General features: G+C 51.0%; 8 protein-coding genes across 8 annotated transcripts; 4 read left to right on the forward strand and 4 right to left on the reverse strand.

The window, feature by feature from the left end:
- Window positions 1-85: 85 nt before the first annotated feature.
- Window positions 86-758, forward strand: Z517_00736 (uncharacterized protein; the record flags this gene model as incomplete). Its single annotated transcript, XM_013433700.1, has 4 exons — window positions 86-220; window positions 271-341; window positions 397-607; window positions 663-758. The coding sequence occupies 4 exons, from the start codon at window positions 86-88 to the stop codon at window positions 756-758; spliced, it is 513 nt and encodes a 170-aa protein (XP_013289154.1).
- A 371-nt stretch (window positions 759-1129) lies between these two features.
- Window positions 1130-1960, reverse strand: Z517_00737 (uncharacterized protein; the record flags this gene model as incomplete). The annotated part of the gene is made up of 1 exon (XM_013433701.1): window positions 1130-1960. The coding sequence occupies one exon, from the start codon at window positions 1958-1960 to the stop codon at window positions 1130-1132; it is 831 nt and encodes a 276-aa protein (XP_013289155.1).
- Window positions 1961-3653: 1693 nt separating this feature from the next.
- Window positions 3654-5301, forward strand: Z517_00738 (uncharacterized protein; the record flags this gene model as incomplete). Its single annotated transcript, XM_013433702.1, has 3 exons — window positions 3654-4276; window positions 4335-4413; window positions 4468-5301. The coding sequence occupies 3 exons, from the start codon at window positions 3654-3656 to the stop codon at window positions 5299-5301; spliced, it is 1536 nt and encodes a 511-aa protein (XP_013289156.1).
- Window positions 5302-6516: 1215 nt separating this feature from the next.
- On the reverse strand, window positions 6517-10448 carry Z517_00739 (uncharacterized protein; the record flags this gene model as incomplete). Its single annotated transcript, XM_013433703.1, has 2 exons — window positions 6517-9768; window positions 9885-10448. The coding sequence occupies 2 exons, from the start codon at window positions 10446-10448 to the stop codon at window positions 6517-6519; spliced, it is 3816 nt and encodes a 1271-aa protein (XP_013289157.1).
- Window positions 10449-11157: 709 nt separating this feature from the next.
- On the forward strand, window positions 11158-11993 carry Z517_00740 (uncharacterized protein; the record flags this gene model as incomplete). The annotated part of the gene is made up of 3 exons (XM_013433704.1): window positions 11158-11702; window positions 11751-11855; window positions 11924-11993. 3 exons carry the CDS (start codon window positions 11158-11160, stop codon window positions 11991-11993), a joined length of 720 nt encoding a protein of 239 aa, XP_013289158.1.
- Window positions 11994-12337: 344 nt separating this feature from the next.
- On the reverse strand, window positions 12338-12731 carry Z517_00741 (uncharacterized protein; the record flags this gene model as incomplete). The annotated part of the gene is made up of 2 exons (XM_013433705.1): window positions 12338-12548; window positions 12631-12731. 2 exons carry the CDS (start codon window positions 12729-12731, stop codon window positions 12338-12340), a joined length of 312 nt encoding a protein of 103 aa, XP_013289159.1.
- A 642-nt stretch (window positions 12732-13373) lies between these two features.
- On the forward strand, window positions 13374-14047 carry Z517_00742 (uncharacterized protein; the record flags this gene model as incomplete). The annotated part of the gene is made up of 3 exons (XM_013433706.1): window positions 13374-13579; window positions 13628-13693; window positions 13735-14047. 3 exons carry the CDS (start codon window positions 13374-13376, stop codon window positions 14045-14047), a joined length of 585 nt encoding a protein of 194 aa, XP_013289160.1.
- A 380-nt stretch (window positions 14048-14427) lies between these two features.
- Z517_00743 (uncharacterized protein) lies at window positions 14428-15099 on the reverse strand (the record flags this gene model as incomplete). Its single annotated transcript, XM_013433707.1, has 2 exons — window positions 14428-14881; window positions 14960-15099. 2 exons carry the CDS (start codon window positions 15097-15099, stop codon window positions 14428-14430), a joined length of 594 nt encoding a protein of 197 aa, XP_013289161.1.
- Window positions 15100-15969: the final 870 nt, after the last annotated feature.

Raw genomic sequence — 15969 nt, forward strand, 5'->3', positions numbered from 1 at the left:
ACCCTCAATTGCGCAATCTGCCTTCCAGGAAGGTCAAGATACCACTGTTATTCGTCTGGGCCCTCGATTCTCCGGAGTCATCGCCATGAAGGTCTCGGCTATCCTCCTATCGCTCCTTACCGCCGCCTCTGCGGTATCTTCACGGTCTCTGTTTGGAGCTCAGAATGCTCTCGTGGACGAGGAGCCCAAGTTCAAGGTCCCTGGCAAGAATCCTCTAAATGTTAGCTACCTGCAAGAAAATTTACGAAGCTTGTTCTCACCTACGTCCAGTTCTGTGCCGATCCCAAGGACTATATCCTAACAGTCGACTACGTTGACTTGTCACCCAATCCACCTCTCCCGTACGTCTCAGGGAATGCCTCTCAGCGATCTGATCTCCAATCTAACATGTGTTAGGGGCCAAAAATTGACCATTTCCGCAAACGGAACCTTTTCAAAGGATATCGAACCAGGCGCGACCGTCTTTCTCCAAGTCAAATACGGGCTTATTACCCTCATCAAGCAAGAAGCAGATCTCTGTGACAACCTGCCAAAGATTGATATCACATGTCCCCTCAAAGAAGGTGTCCTGACATTGAAGAAAGAAGTAGATATCCCGAAACAAGTGGTGAGTTTGCACAAACCTCGATGTGGTGAAGATAAGCTATTAACGTGTCCTCCAGCCGCCTGGGAAGTATACCGTTCTTGCCGATGTCAATACAGTTGACAAGGAAAAGATCTCGTGCATGGAGAGCACCGTCTTCTTCAGCAGACCTTAGAGAGATCTGCGCCTTGTGGGGACGGAGGAGCGAGGTTGAGCTTGACAGTGGGGGAGGCCTCGAAGGTGATTAGAAGCACCGCAACCAAAACTGTCGCAAATATCTGTTTCAGCTGGAACGTTCATGCCAGGCGTTCACATGGGAATCTTTTAGTATTGGGACACTACACGAGAAACTTGCTAGTAATAAGTCGGCCCAATTGAGGAGTTTTCGAATGGAGATTGCGCACAAGCAACAATCCCACATGCGGATAGAACAGCCCTACATCTACGAAAAGGACACTGTATCACAACCAATGGTCCAGTCGGAGAGCGGCTCAGACTTGCTGATACCTTTGGACATAAATCAGACGATCGAGGTCATTTCATGGCCTATGTCTCTGAAGATGCATCCCAAAGCTTCTCAGCATTGGTTCGGAACAGCTTCTCGATTAATGTAGCGTCGCCATTACACCATTCATAGCATTTCTCAATGAAGGGCACTGGGTTGATATTCTCGAACCTCGTGTGAGGCCAATCCGTGGCATAGACAACACGATCCGCACCTTTGATGATCAACTCTCTCCCAATGGGGTCTAGATCTCTCATCTCTGGGTCTTTGGAAAGTCGATACGGCGCTGAGAGCTTCACCCACGTCCTGCCATCCTGGAGCAGGTTGACGAGGGACGCGAAGCCTCTCATGTCGTAGGGATATACAGTTGTCGACGGGTCAAATGGTTCGGGAAGGACAGGTGATCCGAAATGATCAATGCAAATTCTGATGCCCAGATCTGGGACGACGTTCAACAGCGGCAATGCCAGTCTCAATGGGACGTAGAGCTGAAGGACCCAGTCGAAGGGCCTCAAAACCTTCGCATAACTCTGCAGTTCGGCGCGCAGTTCATCCTCGGCCATCTCCCTCGACACACTGACGAGGTTCAGCCTCGCGCCTCGCACCCCAAGAGCGTGCCATTTCTCCAGTGTCTCCGCGTCGATGGTTTCTGGGTCGAGGACCACCACGGCGCGCCCGTGCTTGGGCGTCAATTGCTCAAGGGCTTCCAGCATGCATGAATTGTCGTCTCCATAGATTGATGGTTGCACGAGAACCATATTCTCGATGCCATATTGGGCGTAAAAGGCTTTGGCGTCGGCTAGAGTATGCGGATGCGGCCTGTACTGAGCGTCGGCGGCCAAAGGGAAGCGAGTCGGGTCCACGACATGCATGTGGCTGTCCCAGGTGCCTTTTGGGAGCGAGCGGGAGAGCTGAGGTTGCTTGGATGGACTAGAATGGGTGCTGTGGGAACGAATCCTGCATGTAGCGGAAGCGAAGCCAAGGTAGCCTCCTGATCGAGTCCGTAGGCTAAAGGTCCCTCGAAAAGGTAGCATCCTTCCCACCAAGAAGCCCACCTCGGCGGAGCAAGTTGTGGTGACAGGATGAAGATGGAAGACGAGAAACTGATATCTGTCGGAACCACATTTCACCGATACCGAGATCGCTTCAGCACAATAATCAGACTAATCAACTTCCATCACTGCTGGTTTCCCTGGCTCGCTCAGTCATGTACATTCTTGCCCTTGTGCTTAAACCGTTACTATCTACCAATACCTACGCACTGTCCAGGTTCCTCGTCTCTTCCATTTCTCCAACCCTCACCGCCAGAGGAGGTGCGAGTCGACAAAGATCATACTCCTTTAGAGACCCCTTCTGTAACCCTTTGTGCGCCTTTATATTTGAGACTGGGTCCGGCCCATACTAAGCTTCGATGCTGTGGGGCATCAAATCCAACATCTTCTTCTGCGGACCGAGCCCTCTCCGTGGGAGCAGTAAAGAAGTGGGCCGAATTGATTCGGACCATCAGGTTTACCAACAGTGTGAGAGTTGGATATCCTGCTCGCGGTGGTTTCATGCCTTAGCAGACCGACTCTGCTTGTACGCGTAGCAGCGCTGGCACTTGGCTTTTGGACGGCCTGCATTTTCCGCTGGGCGGAGGACATGGTTGAGGATTTAGGCGACCATGGTGAAAGAACGGGTTCGAACGCGGCACGTCAGCTTCCAAGACAGCGCGGATTGCCACAAGCGGGCGGCAACCTTCAAGTAAGTCCTGATTCACTGCATCCTGCGGCCGAGTGCTCGATGAACTTCATCACAAACCCCCATGAAATTTCCCGAAACATATTCGACCTGCTTACGGACCCGGCTTCGCCTCACTTGACCGGGATTCACTTGTCGTTTATAGACAGCCCAATGAGATTACGACTACGATTCCCTTATATCGGTCCTCGCTTCCTCTCCGAACAAGGAAACCAGGAAGCGTTACCGGGAGAGAAGTCCGTCAAATCGATGAATCAGAAATGACAAGTTTCGAGAGAATTCCACGAACCGGGGCAAAGCATTGGTGGTAGAACCTTGATGCTTCGTCATACATGCTAATGCAGACGAATCGACTCACAGGTTGTGGTGTCGGATGGTGACCAGACTCATACTTTTCCCACTGCCGAAGTTCTCAACCACCAATACCTGCTTTATGGTTAAGCGAGGGCGACTGAGCTAGCCTTGGGCAATACTTGCTCGCAGCCCCGGAAAACTCATGGGGTCGATGTGGGGTATATTCCGCATATTCCCCCCTGATCTCCTATCCGGGACATTCTGGAGGCCGTCTCCACAATATGTGTGTGTCTCCATACCGGGTCTGGGACATCTCTGTGAATGATTTGCGGATCTTTACACTGTCCTGGGTAGCATGCACGAGTCCATCCCAGAAAGTATCCTCATACTTCTTGATAAGAATGCTCTGCTTCCCCAGATGGAGTCCTTTCTCTTCCTCCACTATTCCTGGAGGTATTGGTTGTGGACAGAAATACATCGAGAGGCTTTTCAATCCACATCTAGTTGTTGTCTCGTTCGTTGTTCATTGTCATGGCAGAAGACAAAGAGATCGGCCAGCTCTCAGCTGTTGAGAACGTCACGGAGCTACACGAGTTCAAGAATGCAGAAGGCTATGTCATCGATGCCACCGACCCGGAGCATGCCAACCTGAAACGAGCCCGCGATGGCCATACGATCCTCCTTCCTCAGCCCTCCGGCGATCCTAACGACCCCCTCAACTGGAGCCGCTTCAAGAAGCACATCATCTTGATCATCATCTCCATGACAGCATTCCTACCAGATTATGGCAGCGCGACCGGAGCAGTCACGTTGCTTCCACAAGCTGCAATCTGGAACATGACCCCCGACCACGTCAATCATTCTCAAGTCGGCAATGTCTTCATGTTGGGTGCTGGAGGTGTCGTTGTCGTGGCGCTGTCGGCCTACTTCGGCCGTCTTCCTGTGCTGTTCTATTTCATGGTCCTTGCCACGGCGACAGCGATTTGGTGTGCCGCTGCGAAATCATTCGAGTCGTTCATGGCTGCTCGAATCCTCAATGGTTTCTTCAGCACAGTTTCACAAGGTGGCGGTCTCATGTTTATATATGACATGTTCTTTTTCCACGAAAGAGCGAGGAAGATCAATATCTGGGCCGCGTTCATTATTCTGTCCCCGTAAGTGGCAGTGCTACTTTCAAATGAAGTCCCTCAAGAAGCTGACTGGTGATTACAGATATTTCGGTCCATTATTTGCAGCGTTTATTATCAGCACTCAACCCTGGCAAGTCCCTTTCTGGGTATACGTTGCGGAGGTAAGACCGTATCTTCCAACTATTAATTTCGGCCGCTGACATGTACGCGACCAGACGTCCCTCTGCCTTGTCCTGATCATCTTGTTTGTCGAGGAGACTTACTACGACCGCCGAATCCCCCAAGATTCCCAGCCTCCTCGAGGCAGCCATATTTCGCGACTCCTGGGCATTTCGCAATGGAAATCGCGCCACCTGCGCAACACTCTGTCTCAAGCACTCATGCGACCGGTCAAGGTCATCTTGAAGCCCACCGTCTTCATCTCGTGCTTCTACTACCTGCTCACCTTCGCCTGGGTTGTCGGTATCAATACCACCCTCTCCATCTTCCTCACGCCGCTCTACAACTTCGGCGCCAAACAGATCGGATACTTCTACTTCACGCCCATTGTTGCGGCACTGGTCGGTGAGGTCACCGGTCACTGGCTCCACGATTACATCGCGACAAGCTACATCCACAAGCACGGCGGCCACTTCGAGCCCGAGGTCCGGCTGCGAGCCATGTGGGTGTCCACCCCGTTCATGCTGGCCGGCCTCGTGGGTCTGGGCTTCGCCCTCGAAGACGGCTACCACTACATGGTGACGTCCGTCTTCTGGGGCCTCTACGTCTTCGGTATCATGGTCACCACCGTCGGCCTGAACGCCTACAATCTGGACAGCTACCCCGAAGCGTCCGGCGAGACGGCCTCGTGGGTCAACTTCTGTCGCACCACCGGCGGCTTCATCATCAGCTATTTCCAGGTGACGTGGGCCAACGCCCAGGGCACAAAGGTCAGCTTTGGCATCCAGGCCGCCATCTGCGCCTTTGCCTTTTGCCTGATCGTGTTTTTGCAGTTCTTTGGTAAGAGGTTGAGAGTCATGGCGGGCGGTCTCAACTTTGTCACGTCTTGAACAAATGGCAAAACAAAGAAAGAAAGAAGACAAAAAAAGTTTTCGATTTATTCGGTATGTGTGTACATCACTGGGACTGGTACACGGACCGGGCTTCATGGGTTGGTGCATGGTTGGGGCGATAAGACACATGTAGGCGGAACAACTTTTAGGTTTGGCAGATTTTCAAATACATATACATACATTTGCTAATAGAAACTATATTCGTGTCCCTGTCCCTCTGTTCCTTGGGGCTCCTGACATTTTTAATCCTGTACCGCCAATTCGATATATGTCATCCAGGTCTCGGTTCTTATGTGTGCTATTCCGTGTAATATACAATACATACATATCACACACCACATCAAATAAGATAATTATATTACCTGAGATCCAACAGTCGCGCAATCGCAGCTCTAGTTGTCCGCAGAGTAACTAGCGAGGGAATTACACGTGCACAGTAGGTGTCTAAGAGGGATAGATAGATCGTGAAATAGAGAGGTGATTGGAGGGTCACGTACTATTCAATAAATCAATAATTCCACGTTCGACGTTATTTCTATGATTTGACACTGCTGTTCTGACCTGCTATCTAGCCAGGTTGCCAAGTAGCTATCATAAGTAGTGGCCATCTGGCATAGCAGTGGTGAAGCCCCGCTTGAGTGGTATGGAGAATGGAGGTAGGCTGTCTTCAGAGCTGAGTTGACTCCCTGAGTTTTGCAGCCTCGTCGACAACTCCTGCCATTCCAGGCGACATTATCCATTTGGCACGAACTTCAGTGTTTTGTTCGTTCGCGTGAGTCGGTGGCATAAAGTCCTCCAGAGAGACACAGGCGATCACAATGTGGTGGTGGACTATATAGTGGTTCACTAGAATATCCCTCCCCACAACATCCTGCTTCTGGCGGAGATGGTGATCATGCCAATCACTAGCAGTGACACACTCCCCCCCGTCCAGGATGAACCTGGTGGCGGGAGAGCTGCTTAAAGCCCGTGTTCCCTTCGCCGCGTTCGTTTTACTTCCTCCAGCGCGATCAATTTTGTGTCTGCGGACAACGGGCATCACGCCTAATTGCCGTACTCGCTGCTGTGGTGAGTGAGTCGGGCATTCCCGGAAAGGCGGGATGCCTGAAGTCGTTCATCTGCACTTACATCTCCTGGAGGAGAGTTGGAGCACCATGGCGCTTTTGTTGCCTTCTGTCAAGAAAAGAGGCTTATGCCACAAAAGCGTAGGTTTCAACTTGAGTCGATATTCTTATGAGCCTCCCAGTTGTTTAAGAGTTTACCGACCTCTTTAAAGCTCACAGGCTTTGTCATGTAAATGTCACATCCGCTGCTGAAAACTTCGCTCTGATCTCTGGCACTTGCCAATCCAGTCAAGGCAATAACCATAGCACCAGGTTTACAGCCACGAAGGTCTTCATACTGACGAATCGCACGGGTCGCCTCAAAGCCGTCCAGCACTGGCATAGAAATGTCCATAAAGATGATGTCGAAAGGCTCCTCGGCTGCTTTGACAGCGTCGACAGCCTGCTGACCATCCTCTGCCTGCTCTATCCGGCTGTATTTCCGTTTTGTCTTCAGGAAGGTTTCGAGCAGCTTCAGGTTGATCTTGTTGTCGTCCACCAGAAGAATATGCGGGTCAACACTGCCCGGGGCTGGCTTTGATAGCGAGGGATGCCTGGAGAGAGCGGTTGGGACTTCATTAGGTGAGGCTGGGTTGCTTAGGCTCGTGTGGTTGGTCCATCGATCACTTTCGCGACGCCTTCTTGAGCTTTCTTGACTGTGCGAGGGAAAGGGGAAGGATTCTCCTTCGCTGACATGATTTCTCGGCGTCCGCAGAGCGGTTATGGGGTCATGGATTGCCATCTGCGCATTGTGGCTCGCTTGGGACGCGGCAAAAGTCTCCGTTGCCTGAACCATTTTGGCGTTATCAGTTCCACCAGGCGAGTTGAGGTCGAGCTCGGCCAAGTCCTCCACCACGGACTCTGTCTCGGTTGTACCAGGAGTTACACTTGCAATCTCAGCACTCGGAAGCACCACTTGTTGGTTGTCCGCCTGCGAGAACCGTGACCGTACCGCCGCTTGCTTTTCGAGAGCCAGCCGTATACTACGAGCCAGCTTGTGGGGACCACAAGGCTCTGAAACGAATTCCACAGCACTGCAAATGCGTTCCTCCAGGGACTGCACCAATGCCACACTGTGTCTGGAAAGAACCGAACACATTACCACTAACGCTGGACGGCGGCCAGGTGTGGCCACCAATCTAGTGAGCAAATGATCCAAGTTCTCCTCCTCTGCGATGACAACGGCGCAACTGTCACATAATTGCTGGTCCAGGAACGGAAGGTTATACCAGTCCTGTACGTACGATCTGACGATGCGTGCGAGGTCGTCGTCTGGTTCCAGTTCCGGTTGCCAGAATGTTACTGTCGCGTCAGACCATTCATCTCTCAACAGAGAAATCGAGCTGTCGGCGTTGGAGCTACCAGTAGAGTTCAGGCCACTGGCACCGTCGGAGAAAGGCGTTGTCTGAGTTGAAGTCTGACCAGGTAAAGGTCTCCTAATAGGTAGAATAACTTCCACCGTTGTTCCCTCATTTAATTTGCTTTTCACATCAATCGAGCCACCCAGCATCAGGATAATGCTCCGCACGATGCTCAACCCTAGCCCGGTTCCGGGGGCCAAAGCATTCTCCTGCGCAAATGGCACAAAGAGCTTAGTAGATAAGAACTCCTGGGAAATACCCTTTCCTGTGTCCGTCACCGTCAACACCATCACATCGTTGCTGTTATCATCTGAAGAAGTTTGTAGTTGGAGTCGAATCTTGATGGTGCCCTGACTCGTATACTTGATGGCGTTCCCAGTGAGATTCATGATGATCCGGCGGACTGCCCCGGGTTGGGTCAAGAACGTCCAATCCGCCTTCTGCACGTCCAGCGTGATCTTGACAGGGTCCACGCAGTGATTTTCGGAGCGGACTCTTTTCCCCCGGCCTGGTGCTTCTCGTGGCATCTCCGTGAGGTCCAATCCAGATGTGTATGTATAGCCAAGGACCAAACCGTCGACGACTTCCTCCAACACAGCTGATACATCAATAACGCCAAGCAGTTGCAGGAGTGCAGGGGCACCATGAGATATAGTCTTGGAAGAGTTTTCCGGGCCTAAAAAGTTATGGCGACGCGATCCGTGAGAGTGTTTCTTGTTCGAAGCTTGCCAGTGCTTTTGGAATGAGTTGATCTTGGAGAAGTCCAGGACATGGTTGATGGTATCCAGAAGGGTTCGTCCACAGGAATCAATGGTAGAAATGAGGGATCTCTGAAAGCCAGAGAGATCTGTTTCGGCGAGAAATTCGACGCTGGCAAGGAGGCCATGTAATGGACTTCGCATTTCGTGAGATATGGTGCCGACGAAGTCGGATTTTTGCTTGTCCGCAATCATCGTGTCCAACCGTGAGCACTCGCCCATCAGTGTGCTGCAGAAAGAGTTGAGGAATGGCAATTCAATAGAAGAGTTGAAGGAACGCGTCTCTAACGCTGTAGCAACGAAACAGCCATATGCAAAAGAACCCGTCGTGGCGTCCCACAAGGGAGTAAAGAGGACCTGTCCCGCACAAGGAAAGGCAGCACGGATGGCCTTGACTTCTAGCCGTTTCCGGTGGCTAGGTATTCGCGACTGATTGACAGGGCTCCTGAGTCTGCCTGAAGACTCTATATCATCTTCGGAAGAGGAGGAAGGGTTCCATTCCAGTGTGAATAAGCGACCACCAGGGTACCGTTTGGTAAGATCCTGGAGTAATTCTCCATCTAAGCCCTTTACCCTCTCATCTAATCCCTTCTCGGGGATGATCGGATTGGACTGGGTCGAGTAGGCGATGATCGATGATTTTGTCAGTGACTGAAGATCTCCGTCAATGGCTCCCATAGCCTGGCCAAGATTGTTTCCGTTCTTCTTACTCGAATTACGCAGACGAGCACCTACGGTGACAAATGCGACGGCACCCTCCTCACCGAGATCTCCTAAGCATTCACGTAGTAGATTCGCCGCTCTTGCAAAGGTTTTCGTGTGTGACCTTGATTCACCGTCGGTCTCGGAGTTCCCATTCAGGCTATCTGAATCTGAGGAATCCGAGGTGCTGAGATCTTCGGCATGTTCAAGAGTGACGGTGGTTTGGTTTCGGAGGTTGGACTCAGTCTGCGCAGACGACTTTAGCGGTGGAGAAGCGTCCTTTTCCAGTGGCACAGTCAAGCCATAGGCGAACTTCGACCTCTTCTTGAACAGAGGACTGTGGAGAAATCCTGCCCTATCGCCGTGGATACTCTTGCGTCCCGCAATGAAAGCTTCGAGACCTTCAGCCATACGGCGAGACTGACGTCCTTCTATTGCTTGTCTATTTGTTTCGAGGAAAACCATTATCTGTTGCGCGGTCGAGGTAAGGAACAACTCCTCAGCAGGTGTCAACCCGTTTGGACGAGTTTGTGTGTCCATCTTTACGTTTCATCGTGTTAGCTGCAAGACTTCGGATGAATTCTAGAGAGCGGTCGACGGGTTTCCCGGTGTTTGACCAACATTTGAACACGAACTCGAGGGGAGGAGAGACTTACGACGGCGAGACTGCCGATATTGACGCCGTCTCTTGTAGTGATCGGAACACCTGCATAGAACCTGTAGTACGGGGGACCCGAGATGATATCCATGTGGGCAAATTGAGATTTCGTAAGGTCGTTGATTACGAACTTGGGCACAGCGCCATGATCTTTATTGTCGAGTCGAATGGTCAGCTCACAGATTTTACCCTTGAGCGGCACTGAGCTGCAGTTCAAGAATATGGGATCTTCGACAAATTCAATGGTCTGTTCGCCCTCGTCTGTGTAGATTTTTGTGGCTTCACTCAGGAAATACATGACATCGCGATCCATGACATTGATCATCGCTTTCCGGACTTTCAAGCGGAACGCGGTCAACTGGCACAGGGGAGAGAGCGCCTTGCACAGATTGGGGACCTCGTCGCTGGTGACATTGAGAACCGAAGGGCGACGACGGAGGTGCGGTTGGAGGAGATTGTCTGGTTGAAAGTAGTGGTAGAACTCTCGAGCCCTTCGTGAGTCGTCCATCTGATTGTCGGTCGGCTGGCCGAAAGCCGCACCGCCTTCTGTCGTGACCACCATGGCGTGTCGCGAGTATTAGAGGTCCTCCTGTTCTCTAGTTTCTTTTGCACCTCACAGACACAAAGCTCTCTCCTCGAGGAGAGCCAGTGAACAACTTCTTCTCACCATAGCGGAAGGCGCAGGAAGGGGAGCGTACAGCGCAGGCGACGCGGATCGAGGATAAGAATCAGTCAAGATTCTAAGAATTGTAATGCGGTAGGTTCGAGAACCAAGCAGGCTGCCCCACTTGAAAGCAAAGAATTGTAGCAGAACATCGAGCACCGTCCCTTGCTATCAAGGGAGCGCAGGAGAGCGCAGACTGAGGCCAGTCGCAAGGGCCCATCGAGAACTCTGTTGTCCGGGTCTGGAACGCCCAAGATGCATCGAATCCCCCTCCAGTCACGTAACATACCTAATGTGTGTGGATCGACTGTGGCGGCGGCCGGCGGCGGGCTTGGTGCCCTGCAGATCAAGGCTGAGGGAGCAGAAGCCATCAAGCCTACCGCTCTCGGCGACACAATCCGTGGCTGTTGCATCTCTGTGTCCTGCAGTCCACGGTATTAATTACGGTTAACCACTTAGCCACAAATCGCTAAACGTCCGCCGCTCCTCGACGTCAATGAATAATTGAAGCTTGAAGCTCAAGACTCTTCAGTGAACAGCCACGTTGGGCAACGTTGCAAAGTGGTTATTCTTCTTCACCTACCCAACCTCTCAGACACTCTTCACGATGCGAGCGACGTCGCGGCTTTTCGCGACTGTCAAATCAGCCTCGAAATATCTTGAACCCAACACGCCAACAGGCCTAACAGGGCTCACTACACATCCATCACCTCGTCCTGCCCTCATCTACACCTACCGACAAACCCTCAATAAACTCGCCCAACTGCCCAAAAGCTCCGTTTATCGTCAGTCCACCGAGGCACTCACAAAACAGCGGCTGGAGATAATCGAATCCGTGAAACCCGAGGGTTACGAACAATGGCTGCAACGGGTGCGCAAGCAGATCGAAGCCAGCCCCTCTGCTTACAATAAACTGCTCAACGAAGATGGCTCGTTGGGTAGTGAGAAACTGCATGTGGAACCAGTGGACAATTGGGACGGCAAGATCACGAGGCAGGACGCGAAATTTGAGGGACCAAACTCATTGGCTCAGGCAGAGGCAAAAGCAAGGGCTGTCAGTGATGAAGTGCGAGAGAAGGAACTGGAGGACAAGGAAGGGATCCCGCCCACTGTAGAGGACCTGGAGGTGGAACCACCATTGACAAAAGAGCAGTACGTTTTGGAGTTCAAGTCGGATATACCATTGCTGATCAACGCTAGGATCGAGGGAATCGAGCAGAAGATTGGTGCGGGCTTGATCGAAGAAGTTATCCAAGTTGCCGAGGGCGAGCTGGACCTGGTGGGAGAAATGCTACAATATCAAGTGTAAGTCTTCTCGACTTGCGTCGTCATTGTTCTCACTTTATCTTGTGGTGCTCGCTAACAACTCTTAGATGGGAAGATCTGGAAGAAAAGACCCCCACGGGTCAATGGGTATACTTTGAACGTGGCGATAGAGTCTAGTGCCGATCAAGGTTGTCTCAGAAGTTGTACATACAATCCGCAGGAACAGAAATGGGAATCTACAGCCCTGATGTACTGTAATTCTGCATCTGCCAGTGGCTGATGGAAGCCGTGAGAACACGACTTTCATTGATTTGATCCATGGTCTTGATGTGTATTTCCTCTCCGAGGGAGGTGATCTTTCGACCCTTCAAGACATTCCGTCCAGTCCATGCAACAGGCTCTCCGCGATCTAATATGTACAATCATTCCCAGTCGGTCTCGCCCATATCTTGAGCTCCCTTCCCTCCATCTGCAGCAACTCTTGGTTCCCAAGCTCCCAAGCCTCTTCCAGCATAATTCCTTTAGAAAGGGTTATCCTCCGGCGGCACCTCCCTGATCCAGTAGTTGCCGATGACGGGAACCTTGGACAGAATATCTTGCCTCACGCGAGGGATTTCGCCGAAGAAAAAGATCGCAAAGACGCCAGCCGCGACGCCGAAACCTGAAGCAATAGAGCCGTAACGGAGAACTTTTGGCAGGCTCAAGCCCATAAGGTTGGGAACGTGTTTAGTTCTGGAAGAGATCAAAATTCAGCTCAGAACCGGCAAGAGGGATCTACAAGAACAGGAGATGAGAGGGCGAGTAGGAAACGTACTTTGGTCCATAGGGTGAAATGTAGGTCTCGTATGTTGGCTGCTTGTTGTAGACACGCAGGGGCGTCCGGCCGGAACTTTGAAAGTGTTCGTAGGAAGGCATCCTGCCTTTTGCGTAGGAATATCTAGCGCAGCGATGTTGAGACGGGCGGTATCAAGCTATGGAAGCAGGTTCAACGTCGTCGTGCAGTGCTGCAAAATGAGCTTTGAGCTCAGAAGAGGTGGTACGGCTGTGGGGATGGTGCAAAAGCGCAGTTTGGCGTAGCCAATCAGACGGCAGGCATTTTGAAGACACACAATCTGCGCATTCGCACCGTCAGGCAACTTGAGCTACTTACAGTGTCCATCTATTTTATGCCATCATCACAAATAAAATTACCACCAGGAAGCACGCCCGTGCCCAACTGCTCCTGCAGCTTCAACGAGCTAAAGAACGGGCCTGGTCTGCTGAGATCTAATCGTGTTCAGAAGAGTCGGGGTAGTCATGTGTCAGTGGCGTTGAGCATTGTATTCTTTCGTGACTTTTCCGATGAGGACAGGGCATTTTGAACGTGTCCACAGAAGACTCAGGAGGCAAATCTTCAACCGCTTGCCCCTGTTGCCCCTGTTGCCTCAGCGAGACGCAGCAGGCGTCAAAAGGACCGGTCGGCGAGGTAACTAGCATAAATAGACAATTGGTTTACCTCTGTACCACATCTCCTCTCTCTTCACAGCTGTACGAAAGCTTGGGTTTTATTGCGTTATAATGGACCAGTACGAGCGGATGAAGTTTGCCGTTCGAAACGACGAGTTTATGGAAGTATTGGATCTCCTAAACGAAGGTGCAAAACCAACAATGACCGATTTCGTCCAGGCCATTCAAAACAAATCCTTCCCGATCCTCGAGCTGTTTCTGAACGATGGATTTGACATCAACAAGCAAGTGAGGGGCGACTATCCTCCTCCGCTGTCGTGAGTATCCATAATACTTCCTCGGGCATAACGTACTAACTTACCCAGCTACGCCTTGGATGACATGGAGACCACGAAATGGATGATCGCTCATGGCGCCCTCCCCAATGCACGGTGCAGATTCGATATAACACCACTGTCAATCGCCGTAATAGCTGCGAGACTGGAAATACTGAATATCTATTCGACGCGGGTGCTTCTGTCAAGTTCGGCCAGCCTCTTCATTTCGCCGTACGGCACCAGCGCCCGCAAGCAACTATCCAACTTTTGCTAAACAAGGGCGCCTCGATCAATCAAGTGATGTTCAGCAATCATTCTGCTTCGTATCTCCAATTTGAATGCCTAGGGGTCGGCGCTCCGCTGCACGAAGCTGCAAAATCAAAGAACAAAGGTCTGATCAAACTGTTACTAGCGAACGGTGCAGATCCGTCGATTCCAGATTCGCGAGGCAAGCTTCCGGAACTGTGACAATTTCAACTGTTTTCGGAAAGGGGAAGTTTCTCAATGTGCTATATCCTCTTTCTGCCTACCTCGACTTGGTGATAAAGCAGTGGAATGAAGAAATCATGCTCAAGCGATGACAGCCGAGATAATTTCTGTCACTGATTCACATTCCTGCTCAACCAGATCAAAGTGTAGTAGTTTGGGCTCTCTCATCGCTACACCTGGCTGACGGGCCTCGTCAAAACATCCGCTATCCAAAGCTTCTATGTGCCTGCTCATCTTGGTGTTATAGCCTCGCTAAAGCTAATTCCCATTCTGGGTCTCGCAGTGACCAGGACGAAGATATTTCGATTTCAGTCAAGGAAGGGATCATGGGGTATGGATGGCACAACCGACACTGATCACTAGATCAGACCGACCTTTTCTCGCCATGTTTCCTTCTCCAATTTCATGTACAGACTATCACACCATGTCTCCCCAACCTTGTATGTTTTCTCCTCGAACCCGTTTACCACAAATCCGACTTTCCTCAATAGCCCACAGCACGACTGATTACGCGGATCCACATCCGCCGTAATCTCGCTCAACCCTGCCTGACCAAACAAGTAAGGAATAACAGCATCAAGCGCTTCTCGTGCAATACCTTGACCCCAGTAATGGCGGACCAGGAAGAATCCGATTTCCTGGTCTTTCCAGACGCCGATCTTGCCCACGACAACGGGATGATGTGCTGGAGTCGAAGTGGTGAGTGTGATGAGGAAGTCTGTGACACCGTTCTGCCGAGACTCGAGCATCGTAGAGAGCCATTTCGCAGTGGATGAAAGGCAAGTGTGCGGATCCGAACCCCTTTGCAGTCTTCTGTTATGGGATATGTTCGAATCGAAGATTTTCATGACCAAGGGCCGGGGAGCACTAGGAAGCGAAGAGCCAACTTACATGTATTTCATCACCTCGGGATCTGAGAATGCTTCGAACAGGGCTGTCTCATCGCTAGTGGTTGCTCTTGCACCTCGGAGAAGGAGCCTGGACGTAGAGATTTCGACCTTCCCGTCTCCCACGTGTAAGACTGTTGTCATTTCTTTGATGCTCGGCTTCACTTTTCATGGTCTGGCTGTGCTCGTCTTTGCGCTGGAAAGGAAAGTACTTATATCACACATATTACACATTTACTATCGAGGAGAATATAATATTAGCTAGTCCCAGATGCCACCGATCTTGCCAAGGTGGGAAGAGTCATCCTGTTTTGTGTGGCAAAGACTCAATCCTCTATTTAGTGGTGAAACATCAACCTCTCCCCCACCATGCGGTTTATACCAAAGTTGGCAGGCACAAGCTTTTTTTGGACAAAGGAGGTACAGCCTCGTCTGTTCTTGTCTCAACCCGCAAGGCCATTAAAATACAAGAAATAATTAGCTCCCTTCTGGAGCTGTCTCAATGCCATGTTTTCTACATTCTCGTCCACTGCAGGATTCATTATTTTTGACATACTCTTTAGTCTCCTGTCTGTCTCAAACATATCATTTTTGGTGAACGGTGGACTTGTATGGGTTGTCTGGATTCGTCAACAGCCCTGAAGCCCTCATGAGGTGAGCTGAGTGTGGCTTGTTCAGGAGAGCACAAACGTCCATCAATCCTACCTAAAAAAGGCATCCAGTGATGGTCTACTCGCCATACATGAAGAGGAACGTTGATATTAGATGATAGCATAAATGCGCTGCTCCGAGTCGAGGTCTGTGACCCTTATGGATTGGGACCTTGACTCTGCGACTTTGTGCCCGTGCCTTTGACCAAGGTTTTCATACTTAGAGAAATGAAGTTAGTTGGTCTGGCAGATTTGCCAACAAGTCGTCTGCTATATCTTCCCACATGGTGCATTCAGCAGCTTCATTTCTCGTCGAGCATGGCAAGAGCGGAATTCTTCATGGCATCGAGGGCCAGGTGATAAT

Source organism: Fonsecaea pedrosoi, assembly GCF_000835455.1.
Source record: "Fonsecaea pedrosoi CBS 271.37 unplaced genomic scaffold supercont1.1, whole genome shotgun sequence".
In the NCBI taxonomy this organism is placed as follows: domain Eukaryota; kingdom Fungi; phylum Ascomycota; class Eurotiomycetes; order Chaetothyriales; family Herpotrichiellaceae; genus Fonsecaea; species Fonsecaea pedrosoi.